The sequence below is a fragment of the Antechinus flavipes genome, chromosome 4 (genome assembly GCF_016432865.1).
Source record: "Antechinus flavipes isolate AdamAnt ecotype Samford, QLD, Australia chromosome 4, AdamAnt_v2, whole genome shotgun sequence".
NCBI lineage: Eukaryota > Metazoa > Chordata > Mammalia > Dasyuromorphia > Dasyuridae > Antechinus > Antechinus flavipes.
The window spans coordinates 8,582,220-8,606,851 of NC_067401.1; the positions used below are offsets into that span (position 1 = coordinate 8,582,220).

The 24,632-nt window shown below is 45.0% G+C and overlaps 1 protein-coding gene across 2 annotated transcripts; it reads right to left on the reverse strand.

Annotated features, from left to right (window-relative positions):
* Positions 1–443: 443 nt before the first annotated feature.
* On the reverse strand, positions 444–15,406 carry NEU2 (neuraminidase 2). 2 transcript variants are annotated; one of them, XM_051999318.1, is made up of 4 exons: positions 15,217–15,406; positions 3,311–3,400; positions 2,581–2,818; positions 444–1,522 (listed from the first exon to the last, which is right to left on the reverse strand). In XM_051999318.1, the coding sequence occupies exons 3-4, from the start codon at positions 2,779–2,781 to the stop codon at positions 596–598; spliced, it is 1,128 nt and encodes a 375-aa protein (XP_051855278.1). In that variant the 5' UTR covers positions 2,782–2,818; positions 3,311–3,400; positions 15,217–15,406; the 3' UTR covers positions 444–595. The 2 variants fall into 2 exon arrangements, with proteins under 2 accessions (XP_051855278.1, XP_051855279.1); XM_051999319.1 differs by lacking the exons at positions 3,311–3,400; positions 15,217–15,406 and having other exon boundaries at positions 2,581–3,285.
* Positions 15,407–24,632: the final 9,226 nt, after the last annotated feature.

The window sequence follows — 24,632 nt, forward strand, 5'->3', positions numbered from 1 at the left end:
CTGTCAGAACCTGAGACCAGGGAACTTTCTTGCCTGCCTTTTCATAGTCTTGGCTCACACTGAGCTTACGGTCCAATAGGCTCCCCAGATCACTTTCAGACCCACTGCTGTCTTGCCATGTCTACCCAGTTCTTGTGCCAGCTTTTTGGAGCCCAAACAGAACTTTCTGTTTATCCCTCTCTTCAGACCAGCCCATCCTCCTATCACAGAGCAAAAGTAATTCACTGGAAACACACAAATGAGACAGATCGAGGCGGAGATGGGCCCCCTGGTATGAGGACCCCGTATTGCTCCAACCCCATGAAAGCACCATAGAAAACTTTGAAGATGGGAGGTTCAAGGCCTGCCGCTATCTGCCAAGCTGCTTTGGAGCGTGGAGAGCAGAAGTAGGGAATCCTATTGTAGAGATTAAGAGGATGCAAGAAAGCTCCTAGAAGGGACAATGCGTTACCATGGGCTTTTAATGGAGGAAGCCGGTGATTGACATTGAGAACTCACACGTCCCGAGGGACAGTGATTGATGTTGGGGACACGCTCAGAGAGGAAGGAGTGGATCCGAGCGGGAGAAGTGTTTCTTGCCTGGCACGAGCGGCCACTAGAAGAAGGGGTCCTGGAGGGTGAGCGCGACAAAGAAGATTTCCTCATAATCTCCATGTTCAAATAAGCAGCCAAACTGGGGTGACCCATTGGGGCTTAGCCCCATATACTGGAGGTCCGAGTAAGCACAGAAGCCATTTGAGAGGATGACCGGCTTGCTCCAACCTGCTGGGTCCAAGGGATCCCTGTTAATATACAAGCCCAAATCTCTCCGCCTCAGAGGATCTGTGGGATGGGAGTAAAGCACCCAGGTGTCCGCCGAGCCCGGGACATTTGGCGTGGGATTAGGGAAGCCGATCACACTTCCGTGGCAGCCATGTGGCGGTTCGATCAGTTTCTCGATCTGTCGGGCGTCCTGGAAGTCGTCCCCATCATTGGGGCTGACCGCCTGGACCCTCCTCCCGAGGGAGCTTCTGGAGTTACAGTACAGGACCTTCTCCCCGTGAGCGGAGACTTCGGCCACTTGGGATTCGGAGGTGTTTCCCATGCTCACAAAGTGTCCCATCTTCCACGTCTCCCCGTGATCGTCACTGCGGAGGCAGAAGGTGTGGGGGGTGGGCTGCTTCTGGGACTCGAGGAGCCGATAAGCATAGGCGGGGACCACCAGGCTCCGGGACCGGTTGTGGAGCTGCACGCCGTGGCCCGGGCCAATGCAAAACGTGGCCCACTGCGTGTAGATGGGCCCGATGGCAGAAGAGGTGAAGTCTGTGGCTGGGCTCCAGGTGCTCCCCAAGTCCCGGCTGGTCACGTAGCACACGCGCACCAGGTTGGTCTTGTTTTGGAGCTGGTGGGATTCCGAGATTTCATTTGGGACGGTTATGAACAGCAGAAACAGGGTCCCCGTGTCCTCGTCATACACCGGGCAGGGGCTCATGGAGCGGTGACCCTCCAGCTGAGCCGTCTCCATCACCTCCATCTCTTGCCACTGTCAGAAGGGGCAAGAAGATGAGAAATCAGACTCTGACCCCCAAACCAAGAGAGTTTCTTGGGCTTGGGTTCAAGCAGAAAAAAAGTTAATCCTTCCTCCACACAGTACAGAAAGAAAGCTAGAACGGGGTCAGGAGCCAGAATCCTGGTTTGATCTTGAGACAAATCACTTTTCTCCCTCTCTTAGCCTCAGTTTTCCCATCCATAAAATGGAGATAATGATACTTGCAGAACCCACCTAGGCAGGTAGGGGATAAGGCGGATATAACGGAACCCGCAGATATGAAGACTTGAGTGTCCCGTGTGACCTGGGGACAATCGATCGCTCTCAGTCTGTTTCCTTATTTTTAAAAAGGAGGCAATAATAGCACCTACTCCTAGGGCTGCTGTGAGGACCAAATGAGAGCAACGTTGTGATCCTCGATATGCACCGTATCAATGTGTGCTTTGTGATTGTTTTATTGTTTATCAAATGTATATAAATATAGATATGTGTATATACATTATATATATACATACACAGAGACATATACACACATATAAATGTATGTGTATTATACACACACACACTCTCACACACATACAGAATTCAAGCTGCTAATCAATGGCTGCTCTTCCAGTATTTGGACGTAGCCATTATTTCCCCCGAATCTTCTTCGGGGTGTTTAACTTCTTAGGACACAGACTCAGAGCCCTGGCTCTCCCTTTGTGACACCCTGAACGCCGCTGGAACTGGGACTTCCTGGGAGGGACACCCTCTCCTGCTGGGCTCCAGCCGGGGCAGAGCTGAACGGGCCCGGGCCCTGGCCCTGATGTCTCTCTTAAGGCCGAGGGCAGAATCGGCTGGATCTGGTTCGAACCTCCCCTTTGACATCTCAGTCTCCCAAGGAGTGTGTATCTGCTAGACACTATACTGTCCTCCTCACCTGCACCCACGGGCCTCCACTCCCCGGGGATCCTGCCCCGCTCGCCTGGGCCCTGCCCTCCTCACCTGCACCCACGGGCCTCTACTCCCCGGGGATCCTGCCCCGCTCGCCCGGGTCCTGCCCTCCTCACCTGCACCTGGTGGGTCTCCGCCTGGTACTGCCCTCTGCGCAGGACGATTTTCTTGGCCTTCTCGTCGGCCTTGCCGGCCCTCTGCTCGGCGAACGCCAACAGGGTGTGGTGCTGGGCCAGGTAGATCAGGGCCGGGATCCTGTAGGTCTGCTCTCTGCTCTGGAAGAGCTTGTCCTTCTGGCCCACCAGGAACGAAACCATGGCGCTGGGGAGAGCACGGAGAGGAGATCGGGCAGGGCTGAAGATGAGAAGATGAGGGAGAGATGAGAAGCCAGGGCAGGAGGAGGCCGGCAGAAGGCCCGGGAGCGACAGGGCAGGGGCGGCTTCTGCTTTTGGGGGGCATTTAAAGCACCCGTCCTCCCCTGGGCAGATCTAGGCTGACTTCAGATTGCTTCCATGACAACTCCTGCTGAGCCAAACTGGGCTCCTTTCCACAACAGCCCACCCCGACCTCCCGTCCCCTCGCCCCCACAAATCTAGGATGTGCTTCCTGCTCACCTTCCCCCTGCTCCCTCTAAGGCCCCCTCAAATGTCACCCCCTTCCTAAAGCCTTCCCTGACTCCTAGAGAGGCCTGTACCTGCCAGCACAACCCACCAAAGCTGCTCTGCTTTTAATTTAGGTTAATTTGGCCCAAAAGGTAAGAGAGCTGCTCTCATGCTCAGGGTGATCTGGCTTCAGGTTTCACTTCTAACACATTCTGGCTGTGTGACCCTGAGTAAGTCACTTTACCTTGAAGTATCTCAGACCAGCTCTAAGGCAGGAAGTTTTAGAGTAAGGATAATTGCCATTAAGAGAAGGAACTCTTTCACCAGGAGGTCTCTGTGAAAACACAATCACAGGTCAGGTTAAAAGAATATCTCTACCTACATTTTCCTTCCTTCCTTCTTTCCTCCTTTCCTTCCTTCCTTTTTTCCTCTCTCCCTCCTTTCCTTCTTCTCTCCCTTTCTCCCTCCTTCCTTCCTTCTTTCCTTCCTTTTGCATTTTCTTATCTGTGTACCTGTTCTCCTCTAATAGAAAATAAGTTTCTTTAGGGTAGAAACTGTGACTTCTCTGGGCCTCAGTTTCCCCATCTGTAAAATAGGGGTGGGGGTGTTGGAATGGATGGCTTCATTACAGGTTTCTTTACAGCCCCACATTTAGGACTGAACAGTCTTGTTCTGTTTTTGGCTTGAAACTGTAGCAGTTTCCTGACTCTTAGGAGTTACTTCAATGCTAATTTAGCATTGTAGGAGTTCATTGAACATCTGATACAAATAAAACCCGGAGCAGTCCCTGTCCTCTAGGTGCTGACCCGGAGATTATTGCCTCAAGCAGAGCAAGTGTTGGAGGTGGGACTAGGAATCTGGGGAGCTTCCTGCTTCCAAGGCCAGGAGCAGTCGAGAGAGCCCCCAGTACCTGTTGGGTCCTGGGCGAAGGACTGGGAGAAAGGCAAAAGCAGAGACCCTTTTCCCAAGGAACTTACAATGGAACGGTGCAGATGATGTGCCAGTAACTACAATACTCAGAGCAAGAGTGACAGCAATGTCAGAAGGAAAGCAGTAACTCTGGGTCCGTACCCCAAAGAAAGCATAAAAGAGGGAAAAGGACTCCACGTGCAAAATGGTTTGTAGCAGCCCTTTTGGGCAGTAGCAAGGAACTGGAAACCGAGCGGACGCCCATCAGTTGGGGAATGGCTGAGCAAATTGTGGTACGTGAAGATAATGGAATATTATCGTTCTATAAAAAATGCTGAACAAGATGATTATAGAAAGGCCTGGAGAGATTGACATGAATCGATGCTGAGGGAAACAAGCAGAACCAGGAATACAGTGTGCACAGTAAAAGCAAGATTGTGCCATGATTAACTGTGAAAGACTTGGGACGTCTCGGCATCAGTCCCAATAAACTTTGGATGGAAAATGCCATCTACATGCAGAGAAAGAAATAAGGAGACTGTAAATCAACACATGCTATGTTCACTTTTTTATTCTTTCTTCTTTTTCATCTTAGTGTTTTTTTCCTTTTGTTCTGATATTTCTCTCCCAACATGCTCTATAAAGAAATAATGTTTTTTAAAAATGAATGTATATATAACCAAAAAAGTTGTTTATGTTGTAAGTAGGGAAAGTAAAAATTTTTTAAAAAGAAGGAAGGCAGTAGAAGCTGAGGGAGGAGACTGAGAATGGCTCCTATGGGTGGCAGGGTTTGAGCTGACTCTCAAAGGACACTAGGGGATGGTAGTGAGGAAAAAGAACATTCTAGGCCAGGGAAATAAGCAATAAGAACGTGTGAAGACTGGAGATGGCCTGTCTTGGATGAGGAACAGCAAGCAGTTCCATCTTGATTGATCATAGAGATCATAGAAGACAGGAAAGGGTGGGAAGACTGAATAAGAAGAAAATGGCAAGGTTGTAAGGGACGTGAAATACTGGCCAAATGTTGAGGGCCAGCAGTGGGTCTGCTCCCAGCTTTGGGGATAAGCCTCTGATTGCCAAAGAGTCAGAACTGGAGATTCCCAAAGTGAGGGTCTTTCGATTCAACTAAATAGCTTAATGATACCTCAATTAAAAACCAGCTTTCTTTGGGGGGAAAGCATAAACTTGAATTTCAGAGAGGAGCAGAAACATAAAAAGGAGCTGAAGAAAGACAAAAAGAAGAGGAAAGAAAACAGAAGTTGAGAACCTGGAAAGAAAAAGGAAAGAAGAAAAGCTATGGAAGAGAGAACAAAAACAAAAAGATTGGGAAACCCATTAAAATCAACAAAAGCTAGAGAAGATATAAGCAGAAAAGCAGAAAAAAATGACCAGTGAAGATAAATGTAGGGACAGCTGGGTAGTGCAGTACATGGAGCACTTGTCCCAACTCAGGAAGATCCGAACTCAAATTCAGGCAGGCAAAAGCTGTGTGACCCTGACCACATCACTTAACCCAGACTGCAGAGAGAGAGACAGACAGACAAAGACAGAATCAGAGAGGGACAGAGACAGAGATGGGGAGAGACCGACACATAGAGGGAAACAGAGATAGAAACAGAAACAGAGACAGAAAGAGCTCTCTTTCTATCTGTCTCTACAGATAGAGAAGAAAAAATTGTTATTGGCTCAAAGAAATCTTCAGTCAATGTGATTAATTGCAGCGCTCCTAAGCAGAGCTAAGGCAGTGAAATCACTAGAATATAGATAGAAAGAAGAAAAGAAGTCTGCCTTCAACAATTTGAGGGAAGATTTCAGGAGGCTGAACTTTAGGGGTAAAGAGGGAGCTCTGGGAATCCAGAGGAAAGAAAAAGAATAAGGGGACAGGCTATTAGATATTTTGTGGAGCAAGAAAGTGGATAGGACATGAGAATAAGGAGGAAGACGTGGGGCCATCTTGTTCTGCCCTATTACCACCTGGCCTAGATGGAAGACAATCTAATTTGCAGCTCTGTTACTTCTGCCTCCTGGCTTTCCCTCAGGGGTCAGCCAACTCAGATCTGTCAAAGAGATAAGCTTAATTCCAAAAATGTCAGTGGAAATTTAAGAAGCTCAGTGCAAAAAAAAAAAGAAAAAGAAAAAGTAAGAACCTTAACTATCACAAGGGAGAGCTCCACAGGAAAAAAATTGGGGTGCAATCTTGTCTTCCTGCCAATAATGGACAACAAAAAGCTACATCTAAATTGTGACCAGAACATGTCCAAAAAAGACTCATCTTCTGAACAAGTCAAAAGTAATGGAGAACCAAGTGAGGGGGAAAAACTTGTCCAATTGACAGAAATATCGAGGGGAGACATAAAGGCGTAGGAACAAGCAAAGAAGAGATGTGAGGAAATGAGAGACAAAGCAAAGGAACTGACTTCATGCAAGATTCTCTTGCAGAGATCAGACCCTCATCCAAGTAGTGCAAACCCCATCATTCTCGGGACTGGAGATGCTCCAGCAGAGACACACACAGTAAAAGGGACAGAAGCCAGGTAGGAAGTACAGTCAATGAGGGAGGTCGCCATCCCTGAGCAAATACTTCAATTTTAACTGTTGGTAATTTCTTTTCCATTAGTTCTCCTTTTTCCTTTTCAACATTTTCATCTGATAGCTTTTTTTTCCCCTGAGGCAATTGGTAAGTGAATTGACCAGGGTCATACAGCTAGGAAGTGTTAAGTGTCTGAGGTCAGGTTTGAACTCACGTCCTCTTGACTTCAGGACTGGTACTTTATCCACTGCACCATCTAGCTGCCCAATCTGATAGCTCTTTAAATCAGGAGAAACATATAGAGCGTTTAAGAATTCCAGACCACTACATATGTACGTGTAAAATGCTTGACTGAAAATTCCTTATGCTCTCAATAAAGTATACATGTACCGCAGAAAAAGGGTAGATTTACTTAAGCTCCAAATATTAAGTATTACAAACAAACCACAAAAACTTATAGGACATTAAAACAAAGAACTTGCTGGTTTGATTTTATTTTGTATTTAATTTATTTGAGCACAAGGAGATGAAGGCAGAAAAATGCAGGAACAAAATGATCATAGTGTGTGGAATAGAGCGATAAAGTGAAGAATTTACAGGAATATATGGATTCTTTTTCTGTATTTTATTTTCATTATTTCTGTGTTTCCTCTATGACCTGTATAATATGTGCAGGCTCATATTTACTTGAGCCTTGGCCAGCTATAAACATATTTACTTAACCAGAGATGATGACATTTATTCTTGTTCAATGTTATCAATATTTAGACTATTGTTTAAATGATGTCAGCTCAGTAATCTGAAGTTTGAAGATCTGATGATTCCACTAGGAACCAAGGAAACAAAGCATTCCATCCTACTCTGCCTTTGGCACCAATGTTTAACCTTCAATTAGGGGAGAGGGCACCGATTTCTCAATGTTCCCCAATTTATGATGTAATCCTTTATAACAGAACCTATACAAGCTGTATATCTTTACTAATTCTTTAGCCTTCCTACCATGAGCTTTCTCGTTCTTATGGGATGGCTCATCCTCCAGAAGTTTTAATAAACAACTTTTCTGCTTTCCACTGAATGATCTCTGAGTAGTCATTTTGGGTAAGGGTCTTCTATATCCCTCATAGTTGGGGGCTCGTCCGGGATGGAGTCTTTGGGGGAGACAGCTATGTGCACCCCAGACAGGGACAGATACCCACGGAGTAGTTTTCTCCATGGTCTCTGACTCTGGGTGAGCAGCCTCCCTCTTCTTAGACAACTACCCAAGGCAGGGATACTCAGTGGAAAGCAGAATTGAAAATTGAAGGAAAGTAGAGTCCTGATGGCCAGCATTGCAGCTTGAAAGATAAGTACACGTGTAAACTCAAGGTAATGCTCTCAGGGGTCTGGGAGTCCATTGGCTGGGTGGAACCCTGAGGGATTAGCCCTCCTAAATTTGTTTTTGGTGTGGACTGCTGTTGACCCCAATGATAAAGGACTTTCCTGAGGAGGCTCTCAGGTGGCTGTGGGGCGTGAGGGTGGTAATGAAGGGCCTCTGCCAACACCTGGACTGGGTCCAAGGTAGTAAAATGGGATAGAAGCAGTCCAAGAATTTGTATCAAGACGTTATTTAGGGAATTCAAGATTAGGATGAACTTCCCAGATATAAAAGGGAAGAAAACTGGGAGGCGATATATCCCAGGACTATTTGGGGTATATCAGACTTAAATCTGTGGAAAAGGTGAAAATAAAGTTTTGTGTGTGTCTCTGTGTGTGTCTGCTTTGCATTTTTGTTCTGTTAAAAGTTATCAAGCTTGTAAGAGATAAGAATTCAACCTCTGTGTTACAGGCTTAGAAAAATACCAGGCTGAATTGTGGGAATTGGAATTCATTCAGAGTAGTATCTTTCAGAGTGGCTCAGAATGTATTGCTTTTCTCAAGAAAAGAAAATCTTTTTTTCTCTTTCTCTCCCTCTGCCTCTGGCAGTGGCTTTGCAGGAAGGGGGAAAGAATGGGAAAAATAAAAACGTAGATTGAAAGTTTGGAAAGTTTTGAGAAAATAGAACAGTAGCTATCATTCCTGTAAACAAGGCAAGGGGCCCCGTTACTGATAACTCAGGCTTGTGGATTCCTGCCAGAGGAAAAAAAAAATTCAAGGTAAAGCAAGGATTGGTGCTTAACTCTTTCCTGGCTTACTAAAGAAGTTTGAATGGAATATCTAGGTAGATTTTAGGAAATTTCACAAACTAAAATACTGGTTAATTTTAAAATAACTTTAAATTGGTAAGTTAAGATTGGAAACTTAAGATTGGAAATAAGAAATTGCAGATATTGGAAAGAAGGAATAAGAATAGAGTAAGAGAGCTGAACACAGGGGCTCTCTGACCTGTCGGACCTGTGGGAAAACTAGGCATACTTCTAAAAAGAAAAAAAAACTGTCCCAAGAGAAAAAAGAAAAATCATTATTAACAAGTTTGCTTTCATGGAATTAGAGAACAGAAAGTTTAAGAAGGCTAAACTGGGTAAGTGTCTGCAACATTTGATTAAGAGTTTTGGGAACTTACTATATTTTAAAGAGGTACTATAATTTTGAAATTGAAATAATTTTGCAATAGTTTTACTGTTGTCTTGCACATGTTAGATTAGATTTATTCTGGGTAAAAATCTTAAGAATTGTTTGAATATTGAGGCCTTTACAACTAAAGAGAAAAACTTTTCTTTTTTTATTATTTGGTTGGACTTCAAATTGAAATATAGGTTATTAAACATAATGCCAGTAGCTTACCTTAGGGGAGGTCATGTTTGTATCTCCCTATTTAAATGGTATTTTAAAAGTATTGGGTAATTTGTAAACTATATTATAAATTTTATGAAATTTGGTTCAAAATTAATTGTGAATCTTGAAGTTTGAAAAAAGGTGATTTAAAGAAAAGGGAAACGAGAGATTGATTTACAAAAGCAATTACTAGTTTAAATGGAGCATCTAGTCAGAAGGGTTATTGGTTTGGGAGTATTTAAAGTATGTCAGAGAAGGTTTGAGCAAGTAGGCATGGGGAGAGAGAGAGACAGAGCGATGGGACAGGAGAATGAAGGTGATTTAAGAAGGATTGATTAATAGGAGCAAATGATTTCAAGAAGAAATCAGTGGGAAAAAGAAGGGACTGGTTGGAAATGATAGTCACAGAGAGACGGCTGTGGGATGGGATGTGTTTTTTCAGGGGGAGAGCAGCAGTGGAAAAGTGCTGCACCTGTTTGGTTCCTCTTGCTGAAGAAAGCAAACTGTGATTTAAAGAGATAGACTGCTCTTACAAGATGTTAACTGATTGGATATTTATTTCTTTAGCTACATAATGGTTATGAATATTAAAGAATATAATCAGAAATGTGATATACAGTTTGAAAGGGTTATTTCAAAAAGTTTAATTGGTGTTTTCAAGAACTGTTCAGATTCTTTTTATGTGAAAATAGGAAGTTTTAATTAACTGTATTGATGCCGATTATCTGAAAGGGATGCCAAGAATATTAGTTTTTGCCTTTGTCCTTTTGAAAATGTTTTTGTTGTGGACAGTATGTGTAGTTTAGGATTTTTCTGTGTATTGGGTATTTTAGAAAGCAAAGTGATTAGTATAATATTCAACTTATTCAAGATTCAACATCTACTTGGATATGTAAGAATTGTGCAAATTTTCTGGGATAAATTTCTTACTGTTACCAATATAAGGTTATGGTAAATATCTGTTTAGGATATGTCTGAAACTTGGTTAATAGAATTTGTTATTAGAAGTAAAATTCTTTGGACTTAAAATTAATGCTATTTGGAAGTTTTAAAGCTCCACTTTTATGAGCTAAATGTTATATTATATTATAGTTATGTTCCTGCATTTTTTCCTCCTGGGACTGATTTCTATGCTCAGAACAGTAGTTAATAATTAACTCTTAATGCAATTCAATTATGTCATACCTTGATGTTGTCAATCTGGTTCTATGTAATCATTATATCCTAAATACTTAGGCAAATGAGTATTTACTCTGATCATCTATCTGTTACTGGATATTTGTATTTTGTTTTTAAAATGTTTCTAAATGATAAGAGGACAATTAACAATGGTCTGTGAAACCTAATTGCTATTTATTGGGACTATAGCCGTCCGCCTGTCCTGTGAAGCAAACTCGTTCCTTCACATAGGAACTGCTGGCCAATCTATACTGGCCTCCCCACATTTTGTAGCAGTTCCAGACTATTCTAATCTTTATCTGTTAGATTTGTTTTTTTGTTCCAGATTTTGGTCACATTACACTATATTGACCTGCTTTGGGAACTTGGGGTTCAGCCCATTGATAGTTGTCAGCAGACCCTACCCATCCCCTTGCTTGGACTGAGACCCAGTTCTCCACCCCTTATCAGCATGAAGCAGTTTTTGAATGAGAGACCATCGCCCATGTTCCTGATGTAATTTGGACTGATATGGGGGAAGTGGGAAAGTGGTTGGTGAATTATTGTTAAAATTACAACTCTATTACTATGTGTTTAAGATTTGAGATGGGAATTGTTAAAATTGGTAACTGTTGCTGTTAAGGAAGTTATAATATGTTTGTAATACTTATGTTCACTTCAGAATATGTAATTGTTTGAGGGATTTTTTTTTTTTTAGGAAACTACTCCTATGCTAGTCTGTTATGTATAGGAACTTTAATTCACTCTAGGGATTTATACGTGGGATGGTTATTTGACTATTTACTTTTTTTTGGATGATTCCTTTCCATGAGAAAAAAAAAAAAGGAGAGGAAGAGAGAGGGAACTAGGGAAACTGGTGGATTTTTCTCAAAACACCTAGAAGAGTGGGAACCCTTTAGTTTTCTGTTCACTTTGCCTTAGGTACTTCTAACCCACCCCCTATCTCACCAGTTAGGATTGAATTGGAAGTCCTTAATTAGTCTTTTTTGTTTTTTTGTTTTTTATTATGCTTTAGCTTTGAAACCCCTTATTCTATTGAAATTGCTCTGGCACACTGTTCTCTGATGGCCTGTTTTTAGGAAATCTTCAAGATATAGACACCTGTGTTGGGACTGGCAGTCTTCCAGCCCTGTAACCCCAGTTTCTTACTTGGTATCTCGGCATTCTCAAAGGACACTGCAGTTTTGAGATCAAGCCTCTAAAGTTCAGGGTTTGCCTGCCTTCATGGTCTAACTGTGTATATTCTGCTCAGAAATCCTTTCTGGGTCCTGGAAGCAGCTCCTGTTCCATCAGAGAGGACAAGTGGAGCTACTCCAGGACCCACTCTTTCCCTCCTTTGAAATCCCTGACAGACTTGGGGTCCCCTCCTAGCACGGGGCTGTCTTGAGCACCACTACTCCCTTTATCAGCAGAAGCTGAGTTAAGTACACAAATGACTGCAGACCACCTAACACAATGAACTGTCCATCTCAGACTGGATTCTCTGGCTGAGATGAGGGCCTCTATACCACTGATAACTCTGGGGTTGTCAGGAAGAGACTTGCCCTTGCCATAAGTCCTTGCATTTTCTAGTTTCATTTTGATTTATTTGCTTCACACTGGTTGGCCAAAATTATGGTGCTGAGACCTCCCCGGTATCCAGGGGGGAGGTAATTCAATAATTCAAACATTCAGAAGGAGAGTGTGTAATGTGCCTCAGTCTCCCTAGACTGTCATTTTGTTCATTTATCTTTGTATTTTTATGTCTGCCAAATGCCAATCTGTTTGGTGATAACTGTTTCCAAGAGAGTTGGTGGAAGCGATTTTTATGGCATGAACTTATTGCAATCAGTGATATTAGCCTGTTGCCACTATGTCTACTCTGTAGAATTACAGTAGTAACCAGAATAATTCAATGGACCCTATGGAAATATTGCATACAGAAATGATGATTCTTCAGAGAAAAGGCTGGAATGTATTCAAGAGGGATGATCTTGATGGTGAACTTGACAAGCAATGTATAGATGTGTTAACTCATTTTGAATAGTGTGTTAGTTCTTCATAGAACTATGATAAAATCATTTACATATTACAAGGGGGGAGTTGTGAGGAATAGAGAGATAAAGTGAAGAACTTATAGGAATGTATGAATTCCTTTTCTGTATTTTATTATTTCTGTTTCCCCTATGACCTGTATAATATATGCAGGCCCATATTTACTTGAGCCTTGGCCAGCTATAAATATATTTACTTAACCAGAGATGATGACATTTATTCTTATTCAATGTTATCAATATTTAGACTATTGTTTAAATGATGTCAGCTCAGTAATCTGAAGTTTGAAGGTCTGATGATTCCTCTCGGGACCAGGGAAACAAAGCATTCCGTCCTAATCTGCTTTTGGCCCCAATGTTTAACCTTCCATTAGGGGAGAGGGCATCGATTTCTCAATGCTCCCCAACTAGTGATGTAATCCTTTGTAACAGAACCTATAAAAGCTGTATATCTTTACTAATTTTTTAGCCCTCCTACCACAAGCTTTCTTTTCCCCTTATCTCGTGATGGGACGGCTCATCCTCCAGAGGTTTTAATAAACAACTTTTCTGCTTTCTACTGAGTAGTCATTTTGGGTAAGGGTCTTCTACATTCCTCACAGTAGCATAGTGAGCCACATATAAAATGTAGGTAGAATTCCTTTAACGTTGAAAATGATTTTTTTTTTGGCTGAGGCAATTGGGGTTAAGTGACTTGCCCAAGATCACACAGCTAGAAAGTGTGTTAAGTGTCTGAGACTAGATTTGAACTCAGGTCCTCCTGACTTCAGGACTGGGGGTCTATACACTGTACCCTCTAGCTGCCCTGAAAATGATTTTTAAAGATTCCAGTAAGTGGGAGTATGAAAAAAAAAAGTGGTCTGGAGATGCTCTATTGCTTCTGAAACGTCGACTTTTTACAAATTAAAATAATTGAGAGTAAAAAGGTAGTTAAAAGCTTCTGTTTCTAATACAAATTAGTGGGTATGTGGTGTTTTTTTAAGAAGCTCTTTTGCTGAATTATTTTTAGTAGCCATGTTTCAAACGGATTCCAGGCTGCGAACTTGTTAAATTTTATAATTCTTTTGCTTTTCAAGATGAAACTCAGGAATAATTTAGGTAATTGTGACCTTTGAAAGGTTACAAAAGATTGTTTTTATTCCAGTTTATATTTTTAGGATGAAATAATAGCTTTTCCTAGTGATCTGGATAGAGAAAGAGAAGAAGTCTGTGCTTGGTTAGCTGGAGCCTGGCTATGTTCACACCTGAGCCAGATCCATTAACCTCCCTCCAGCTTCCTTCTCTGTGAAGTGAGGGAGTCACACCGAGTGATCTCTCAAGGTCTTGAAGCCGGGCTTGGCTATGATGCTAATTAAAAAGCTCTTTGAAACATGGCTTGGGGGAGGAGGGAAGACTTCTAAGCCTTTCCTATGAGCTAAAGCCATAGCTAAAGACAGAGTCCCGGCTGCCCACATTCAGGTTCTGGGATCCAGACCATGCAGAGAAGACTCCCCCAATCTCCCCCAAATAAGTGCTGTCCTCATGTCCACCTTCCTCCCAACCATCAGCCTCCTCTCCTGGCCAGTGAGATTGCTTCAGGCAACAGGAGAATAGAGCCAGAGCTGAGAGACTTTTAAGGTTGCCCAGTGCAGCCTCTCTTCATTTTATAGATGGGAAAACTGAGGCTTGAGGCCCTTAAGGGACCTAGGATGACAGTGTCAGATTCAAATCTGGGAGGGGCCTTAGAGGTTAGTTATTGCAGCTTCCTCATGGATAGGTGGGGAAACTGAGGCATGGGGACTTTAAGTGCTTTGGGATCATAGGGCTAACCCTGGAGGGGTCTTAGGTACTGTCAGGTCCGGCTCCTTCCTTTTCCAGAAATCTTTCCAGCAGCCCTCACGTTAGTATCACCTGAGCCAAATGAATGGGACCCGGCCCCTCAAGCTCACCAGGAGCCCAACTGCCAAGGGGAGCAACAAGAGCAGCAGCCCTTGGGTTTTCTGTCCCACAGAAGTCACTTAAAATGAGCAGAGTGTGGGCCCCATTTGCTGGGTAACCAAAGCTCGGATTACATGGGGGTCTTCCCTCCCCCAAGTTTTCAGAGACCCTTTCAGGAGTCCAGCCCTGGCAAGTGGCTGTTGAAGACAAGCTCCCCGCCCCTCAGTTATGGGAAATGTACTTTCTTATGTGGCAATATGCCTAGATTTGAAGTCAGGGAATCGGGGTTCAAATCTTGGCTTTTTCTATGTTACTTCCTATGGGATCCTGGGAATCCCATCACCGCCCTGGGTCTCAGTCCCCTTATCTGTCATACTGGGGGGTTGGCTGGCAAGCTGCTCTTCCCAGGACCTTCTTGCTCTAACTCGGCAATCCCAGAGGCAGCGCTTTCAGCTTCGGGACAATTGTCACTGTTAGGACTTAAGTGTCTCCTGACATTAGTCCGGGTCTGCCCAGCTCTGCCCTCTGGGGCCATCCCCATGCCAGGCTGGACTGAGCTGAAAGGAGCCCTCCTCTCAGTTAACACGAGCCCCAAATCCTTGGGTTTTTCAGCTCAGGAATATTTTCTGGGCCATAATCTGAGAATTCCAGGGAGCCACTGTGGCCTTTCCTGGTAGTGTATCCCAATGAGTGGCTCTGAGCTCTTGGGAAGCCCCAGACACTCCTTGAGAAATTCTGCCATTGGCACAGAGACCACTCACCCAGACTCTTCACCAAGGGAGGGCTCTTGCTCTGCTCCCCAAGGGGCACCTCGGAGACGGTGAGACTTACCTCACTCCCAGGACCTCGGGTCAGCTCAGGGGCTGAGAGGTGAGCCGGTGCTGACCCACCAGGATGGCCAGGAATCAGGACGATGCTCCCCAGTGAGTCCTTTGATCCGGCTTAATGAGGCAACCCAAGGCACGGTCTTGGGCCCTCCTCCACCGCCTTTCAGGAATCTTTCCACTGGGGCTCCCAGCTTGTCACCCCATTTATCTGCTGGGACCTGGAGAAACAGGCCCAACCCCCTGTGTGTATATCTGAGTCGTATATCTGAGTCATCTGAGGGCCCGAGGGCGTGATGTAGCAAGTGCTTCCTTCTGGGGCTGAGAGGATGAGATCCTTATGCAAGCTGGGAGCCTCCTTGGTCCAGATCCCCAGGTCCATCCTGACCCTCACTTCCTGGGGGACCCCGATGCGATGGCCATCTGGGACTGAGTGGGACTGTTCTGTACCGTGGTTCCAAGCTGTCACTTGTGTTGAGTCTCCCAGAGTCTCCCCCTATAAACACCAATACCCAATAAAGCAGGAGGCTAGGGAGGGATCACAACCTCTGAGGAATTTCTTACACACAAACTCTTAGCCTGGGCTAAAGATTTAAGAGATTTGGGACAGCTGGGTGGCTCAGTGGATAGAGCATCAACCCTTGAGTCAGGAGGACCCAAGTTCAAATCTGCTCTCAGACACTTAATACTTCCTGGCTGTGTGACTCTGGACTTAGCAGATACCAGGCCCTCCCACCAGCCTTTGGCTTCCCCAGGGCCACCGGGTCTCCTTATCTCATGCCCACATTGCTGGCCAGCCCAGATAGTTGGGCCAAACTCAACCCCCATTCAAGGTCCTGAGAACTCTCCCTTTCAATGGGCCCCCAACCAGGGGCCAAACTGAAAGCCAAGCTGACTTCTGTCCCTGCCCTGGCTCTTCTCTCTGTATAGATGAAAGGCAGGGGCAGACTTTGGGGGTCTTAACTCGGGCTCCTGGACCCGATCCCAGCCTGGTTGCCTATTTCTCAAAGAAACCGGACTCAGTTTCCCTAGAATGGCCATCATGCCTTAGAGCGGGTCTGCTCTGGCCCTTCTAATCAAAGAAGCCTCCAAACCCACCCTAGGGCACAGGAGATGCCGAAAGGTACCAGTAGCTGCTGGTGGGAGACTTACTGGATACCAGGCCCTCCCACCAGCCGCCCCGAGCTGACTCTCCGGGTGTGTCCCCCTCCTCCCCTGCCGCCCTGCTCCCGGCCACCACCCAGCCAGGTGACATCATCCATAATTGGGAGGAAGCTTTGGATTCTCTCTGCTCCAGCTGACCTGACTTAAGGGACGGTCCCCTTGACAACATGGTGAATGGCTCACAGACGGGTTGAGCTTTCTTGGAAGTGGGAGAGAAAGGCCGGTGGTGACTCTCAGTGGCTCCCTGGAAGCTGAGCCACGGCCCCCTGGGACTCCTGCCCACAAGGCTGACTCGCCGCCCTCACCAGAGCTTTCCCCGGGGAAGGGAACGGGAGTGAACATCACACGGACTCCACGTCTGCTTTTCATGTGCTCCCGAGGCTGGACAGAAAGAAAGGGGGCTTTTGACAGCAGAGAATTCTTCCATCAAACCCGCAGCCGCTGCAATCTGTCCACAAACCCAGAGAGGTTCCGGACATATTTGTAAAGTGAAGGGAGATTCACTTCAGACCAAGGGGAATTTGCAGATTCAGCTGCACCAGCTGCTGCCCATCCCCCTGATTCTTGCACTCCTTCCTACAGCTCCCAGGAACAAGCCCTTGCAGAAGAAATGGGCTACAGCCTTCTCCTCCTGCTTCGTTTCCAACCCCCTCAAGCCGACTCTTAATCCCAGAGGCAAGTCAGTGGAAACTTGTTCTTGGTCTTCGCCAGGCTGCCCACTTGGGAAGAAATGCTCTTTCAGTCCCTTGTAAACCGCGTTTTCACTGGCCACAAGCTGGGAGAAATGACCAGACAGGTCTGCCAGGCCTGCCCAGTTTGGGCCCCGGTAAATCCTGAAGGAACTGTTGAACCTTCCCCTCCCCTGAAGCCGGCTCAGAGAAGGGCACATGCCCAGGGGAAGCCTGGCAAATAGACTACACACATGCCCCTGGCAGGGGTTTCAAGTTGCTTCTGGTCTTTGTGGACACCTTTAAGCTGAGCCCCTTTGAACCTCTGTGTGGGAGGCCCTTCTTAACCACCGCTTTCTTGTAGATCCAGAACAGCATCTGGTCACCCAGTTTGCCACAAGCTCGGGGCGGTTCCGAAGGCCCTTTCTGAATACACAGATGAGCATCTCCCTAAATCTCCAGATGCTCATGCTCAGACAGCCTTCCCTGTGAGTCTGGGGGACGTGGTGCGCTTGAAATCTCGGAAGCCTCAAGGTGCTGACCCTCTGGGTATAAAGTGGAAAGGACCATACAAGGTCATTCTGACCACCCCAACGTCAGTCAAACTGGAAGGGTCCCCCAGCTGGACTCGTGTTTCCAGGATTAAAAATGCTGCTGCTGTGACCTCTCCTTCTGATACCTCAGAATATTCCCGTGAGCCCACAGAGGACCTGCTGTTTCTGTTCCACAGGACTCCTGAAACGCTCTGGCAGAAGAAGGGGAAACTGTCTGTGTCCTTCACTCGTCTTCCTTGCTATTTCCCACTCCAAGGATGAGAACACGGCTCCTAGCATTTTCTCTCCAGCCTTTCTTGCTATCATTCTGTGGCCCTTGCCCGGAGGGTATAATTCCTTCTTGGCCTTTCAGCTAGGGAGCTCCAAAAACCCATTTTTGGCCCAAAAACCCTACCTGCAGATCAGGACTGTGAATTCTTTCACAAAAACCTGTGACACCGGCCTGGGGACTCCATCGCTATCAGGGTAATCTCTCACCCCTCATTTTCCAGTCTGGTGGCCGGTACTGGGATCCCCGAAATTTTGGCCAAGTTACGCCTTCTCTTGCTGTTGTCTGTTCTCTAGCTGGGACATCCAACCACCCGGGAAGATTTGGGCTGTCGGGAGCGCTACGCTCAGCAGACTGCCTTGACTGGGGAGCCTCGACTAGGAATTCCTGCATTTTCCTTAAACAGGGGAACTTCTGTCACCTGTCTCCCTCTCTAGGGATGCCTGAGAGGATGGGGCCCTATAGAATCTGGAAAACCTAAGATTAGTAGCAAAAAAAAAAATGGATTTATTATAATGGGAAACAACTTCCCAGAGGGCCAAATCCAGGAAGGAATTAGCAGAGGTTTGGGGTTCAGCCTTTGATTATATTAAGTTTCTATGATTTGGGAAGAGGGAGTGATTAAAGGCTAATTTTCAATACAGTAAAGGTGGTGATTGTTTTCCAGACCAAAGAAATTATCAGCTCAATTGGGAGTGGGAGATTCCTGTGGGAACCAGATAGCTTTCCCAAGGGACATTCAGGTGGGCAGGGATCATTTTTAGGACTTTCCCCAGGTGGCCCCCCTCCACAAAGACCAGGGGGACACAATTCCCATTGTATCTCTTGGGCTCCCAGATGTCCGATCTTAGGAATACTGCATCTTATCTTAGATTTCATCTTATGCTTGTAACCATACTGACTACAAACGGAACACTGGTTTTATTGGCTCAGTTTATAATCTGGATGTTGGCTCTGAAAGGAAGATACCTAACCCCCTAACTCCAACTGACCTCTAAGCCACAAAATTAACATACCTGGGCATCCTGGAAGTGAGCCACTGGTATATCAGTAGTTTCCACAAAATTAGTATATCCGAGGGTTTTTTTAAAACTAATGAGTTTAAGTTTATAATAAGTTATAAGTTCTATTGTTCCTCAACCTCTTCGCATTTAGCTCATAGTCATATAATAATTATAATTTGCTTTTTGATTTGGAGATGGTCTAAGCTACAAATTCTTTTGAGATTTCTTGCAATACTGGCATAGAACCTCAATATTTTGGGGGACCCAACACCTCAAAAGCCCAGAATCCCCTCTCCTCGGGGGGAAGTCCACTTCATTTACTTCTTCCTAAAAGGAGAGAGCTGATCAGCTGCAATAGAACAGCAGTCCTTGATCTCAAAGAGCACCCATTCTTTTTTTGGATTTTAATATTATTTTTTTAAATGGATGTAAAGATGGCTTTCAACATCCATTTTTGTGAGAGACTGTTCAATTTTTTTTCCCTTCCTCCCTTACCTCCCCCTTCCCACGAAAGCAATCTGATAGAGGTTAAACATGTCTAATTCTTTTAAACATATTTCCATGTTTGTCATGCTTTATACACACAAAAAAATAATCAGATCAAAAGGAAAAAAAAACAGGAGAAAGGAAAAAACAAACAATAGCAACAAAAAAGGGAGCACCCATTCTAATTAGAGAAGATAACAGGAAAATGATGGGCATTTTCAGGACTAATGGAAAGGCTCATGAGTCCTGGAGGGAAAATAGTGATTCCCATCAGCTCCATGGGAAAGTCACAACACAATTTTTAAAAATTCAATTAAGTTGAAGGGGAATTAAACTGAACTGAATTGAATCAAATCCTAGCAGTTTTCCTTGGGGATCTTGACTCAGAAGATTCCAGTCTGCAGACACTCCCATCCCAAAGCTCATTCTCATGGTCCCACAGGTGTCACCAGGGATAGGTGAAGCCGCAGAAAACAAGCACTGCCAGGTGGATCCCACCTACAGACAGCTCATCTGAATGAGGGTAGTATGAGTCTGAAGGGAACACTTATTATGATGTAGTTTTTCCTTTGATGTCATTTCCAAGTGTGTGTAGGAGGAGCTGGGCAGTGCAGCTTCTGAGGTGCCAACTCATTTGAAGCCCTACAAGTCCAGTTTCTTTATGGGTACAATTGGGGACAGCCTTGGTGCCCTCTAACCTTCCCCCAATGTTTTCTCTAGGCCTCAACATTCCCATCTGTAAAATGAGGGGGTTGAGGAGATGATCTCCAAGGGCGGGATGGGTGAGAGTTGCCAACGAGCCCTCACCTGGTTGCTGTGAGACAGGAAGTCCCTGTGTACAACCTGTTGGTGACATACTGACTCTCTCCTTACACCGAGCTCCTTGGAAGCCAAAGCTGGCTCATGCTTTTCTTTATATCTCAGCAAAGCACTGGGCACATAGTAGGTGCTTAATTAATACTTGTTATATAATCAATTGATGACATTGTTTAGATGGAATCTGGATTCTTGGTTTTCAGAGGAAGAAGTCATGTGATATGCAAAAATGTTTGTGGCAGCCCTTTTTGTGGTGGCAAGAACTGGAACCTGAGTGGCTGCCCATCAGTTGGAGAATGGCTGAACAAACAAGCTATGGTATATGAATGTTATGGAACATTATTGTTCTATTAGAAATGACTGGCAGAATGTTTGGAAAACTGGGACACTGATGCATTGTTGGTGGAATTGTGAATATATCAGCCATTCTGGAGAGCAACTTGGAACTATGCCCAAAAAGTTATCAAACTGTGCATACCCTTTGATCCAGCAGTGTCACTACTGGGCTTATATCCCAAAGAGATACTAAAGAAGGGAAAGGGACCTGAATGTGCCAAAATGTTTGTGGCGGCCCTGTTTGTAGTGGCCAGAAACTGGAAACTAAGTGGCTGCCACAGGTGGGGAATGGCTGAATAAATTGTGGTATATGAATATTATGGAATATTATTGTTCTATAAGAAATGATCAACAGGAGGATTTCAGAAAGGCCTGGAGAGACTTACAGGAACTGATGCTGAGTGAAATGAGCAGAACCAAGAGATCATTATATACTTCAACAACAATACTATATGGTGATCAATTCTGATGGACGTGGCCACCTTCAATAATGAGAAGAACCAAATGAGTTCCAATGGAGCAGTAATGAACTGAACCAGCTACACCCAGGGCAAGAACTCTGGGACATGACTAAGAACCACTACATAGAATTCCCAATCCCTCTATTTTTGTCCACCTGCATTTTTGATTTCCTTCACAGGCTAATTGTACCCTATTTCAAACTCGGATTCTTTTTGTCCATCCCATCTCTTCCTGTTGACACACTATGCCCCTCCTCTGAGTCTGGTTCAAACTGGTGCCACCAGCCAGCAATGATCTCTTTTTTCTCTCACCTTACAATTCTTTGGCTCCTTCAAAAACAGGGATGGATTGTTGAGATTGGGAGCCCAGGGAAGGAGTCCTAAGCATCTGGAAGGGAGGGAATCTGGATTAGAAAGACCCCAGACCAAATCCTGACTCAGACATTACAGCTGGGCAAGTCTCTTACCCTTTTGTGTGACTTTTCTCATTTGTAAAGTGGGGGTGATAATAATAAACCATCGATCTTGTTAAGAGGCTCAAATATGAGAATAAGAGCTGAAAGGCCTTTTGCAAATCTTCCAGCATTCTAGAAACACTATTTAAAAACTTTTTGCTTTTTATTTGCAAAACATATGCATAGTTTTCAACTTTCACCCTTGCAAAATCTTGTGTTCCAAATTGTTCTGCCTTCCTTCCCCCGCCCCTTCCCCTAGATGGCAAATAATCTAATATAGTTAAACATGTGCAATTCTATCCATATTTCCACATTTATCATGCGGAACAAGAAAAATCAAAAGGGGGGAAATGAGAGAAAAAAAGCAAACAACCAAAAAGAAAAATCAAAAGGGAAAAATGAGAAAGAGAACCACAAACAAACAACAATGTTGTGGTCCATAATCAGTTCCCACAGCCCACGGGGGCAGACGGTTCTCTCCGTCACAAGTCTACTGGAATTGGCCTGCATCGCCTCATTGTGGAAACACTATTGTGATGATGATGATGTTAGCCAATCACCAGGCAGATTCGCTTCCATGCTCCAGGACCTTGGGAGGAGAGCGTGGAGGGCTGGCCCACTCTTTCAGATATAAGGCTCAGGAAAGTGAGATCATTGGCCAAGAATCCCACAGCAGGTCGGTGGAATAAGGATTCATCGCAGGCCTATAACATGGGCTGCCTTGGAGGAGCTTAGAGGTCCCTCAAAAGCTCAGAGATGTCTCTGCAGAGAGATTCAACCTAGAGTTATCCCAGTGTATGCACCCGAATGGAGACTATTCCAAGTGGTTTTCGAGTCTAAGAAATGTTTTTTTCCAGGATCGGGGAGAGGCTGTGAGAGGAAAGGATGACTAGCCTCAGTTTAAAAAAAACAAACATTTTTCCTTGATGATTTTTGCTTTTTACAGCATCTCATTTCCAGATGCTTGTTCTCATTTCCCCCTGTCTCTAGTCAGCCACACCTTGGCCAGTAAGGAAAACTGAGATTTTGGTGTCTGACACAGCATCCACTATTACACATCCATAGCCCCTCACTTCTCCAGAGAGATGGGAGCAGCTTGCTTCACTTTTTAGCTTCCCTTTCATTTCAAGGTAACTAAGATTTATATCAGCTTCCTTTGGGAACCAGTGCCCCCTCTGCCCTAGAAATCTGGGAAATTACATCACCCTTTTGGCAAGAGCCAGCCCAAATCCTGCACCAAAGGACAGGCTAAAAAGGAAGCAGCACCCAAAAGTGCCAGGATATCGGTCCAGAGACCCTGCTACCTTGGTGGCTTGGCACTCTGGCCAAAGACCATTAGGGTTCGAGCCACCCTGGAGTAGCTGCTGAGCCCTACCCTGCCTCGGTGCCTCTTGCTTTAGAAGACTGGCCGAGCACTTTCCAGGAAACTATGATGCTACAACCTGGGGCCAGATCCTGGCTGGGCCACTTAACTTCCTGCATGACTCTGAACAAGCCTTTCCTTTCTGGGCCTCAGTTTCCTAAGTCTGTTTAAGTTCTGAATCGGGTTCAGAGTCTGGCTCAGCCTTTGATTATTCACCTCTCTCTGGGCCTAGGCCTAGGCCTCCTCCATAGAACCCACGATGAGCCCATCTCTAATATCCCTTCGGTCGCGAAAGCCCATGCTTTCCTCATAGGAAAGTCTGCAGGCCCACAAATTCAGCGCAGGAAGGCGGTCCCAAGGCCATCTCCTTTAACTTCCTCATTTACAAGAAACTGAGACTGACAGAAGTTATTTACTTGCTGAAGTTACGACCAGGATTTGAAACCAGCTCCTCTGACTTCCAATATCATGCTTTTTAACACCGAGCCATCCTGCCTCTCTTAATGTAGGCTTAACATCTAGGGGAGGAGGTGAGTGAAGGGAGAGGAAATTGGAATACAAGATTTTGCAAGGGTTAATGTCAAAGTATTATCCATGCATGTGTTTTTTAATTAAAGCTTTTTAGTTTTCAAAGCATATGCACAGACAATTCTTCAACATTAGCCCTTGTAAAACCCTGTGTTCCAATCCCCCCCCTTCCTCCACACCCTCCTCAAGATGGTGAATAGTCCAATATATGGTAGAAATATACGCTAAGTCAATATATGTATACATATTTCTATGATTATCATGCTGCACAAGAAAAAAAGAAGCAAAATAAAATGCAAGCAAACAAGAAGAATGAAAATGCTGTATTGTGAACCACGCTCAGTTCTCGCAGTCCTCTCTCCGGGTGTGGATGGCTCCAAGACTGTTGGAACTGATTTGGTTCATCTCATTGCTGAAGAGAACCAAGTCCATCAGGATTGATCATCATATAATCTTGTTGCTGCCGTGTACAAGGATCTCCTGGTCCCGCTCACTTCCCTCAGCATCGGTTCCTGTCAGTCTCTCCAGGCCTCTCTGAGATCCTCCTGCTGGTCGTTTCTTATCGAACAATAATATTCCATAACATTCATAGACCAGAACTTGTTCAGCCGTTCCCCAACTGATGGGCACCCACTCGGGTTCCAGTTTCTGGTCACAAACATTTTTACACATGTGGGTCCCTTTCCCTCCTTTAAAATCTCTTTGGGAGACAGGCTCAGTAGTAACTGCTGGATCAAAGGGGATGCCCAGTTTGACCACTTTTTGACATGCATATGTTTTGAAAAATAAAAAGCTTTAATAAAAAATAAAATAAAAAAGAAAGCTATTTAAAATCACGGTGCTTCTCAACTACTCTGATGGTACCACCCTGACAAGTGATAAAAATGTGATCCCAGAGTAATGGGCTGAAAACTTCCATATTGTTCTCAACAGCCCGTCATCGACGCTGAAACTATTGGCCATTTTTCTAAGCTTGAAATCAATCATCAGTCAGCTGAAGCTCCACCTGAAGAAGAGGTTTCCAATGCCATTATTCTAGTTCTGTGAATGCCCTTAGTCTAGTTCTATGTGGCAAGGCGCCTGGTGCTGATTCTGTTCCAGCCGGGATGTACTAGCTACGGGGTCCGTTGCCCGTACAAAGGTGGATGGAAGTATCCCAGATTATATGGTGAGAAGGGGTCATGCCCCTGGAGTTCAAGGATGCCTCCATTGTCCACCTGTAACAAGGTAGAGGGAATAGATGGGGGTCATGATGGGGGGGGGGATGGGGTGGAGGGGGGGAGGTCAGTCTTAGTCATTTTTGGCAAGATTCTGGCCAGA

Bases quoted from the DNA above. Each gene is read 5' to 3' on its own strand.
- NEU2 (XM_051999318.1), bottom strand. From the start codon at position 2,781: ATGGTTTCGTTCCTGGTGGGCCAGAAGGACAAGCTCTTCCAGAGCAGA. The intron at 1,523-2,580 runs GTGAGGAGGGCA...CCCTTCTGACAG, and splicing joins CGGAGACCCACCAGGTGCAG to TGGCAAGAGATGGAGGTGAT.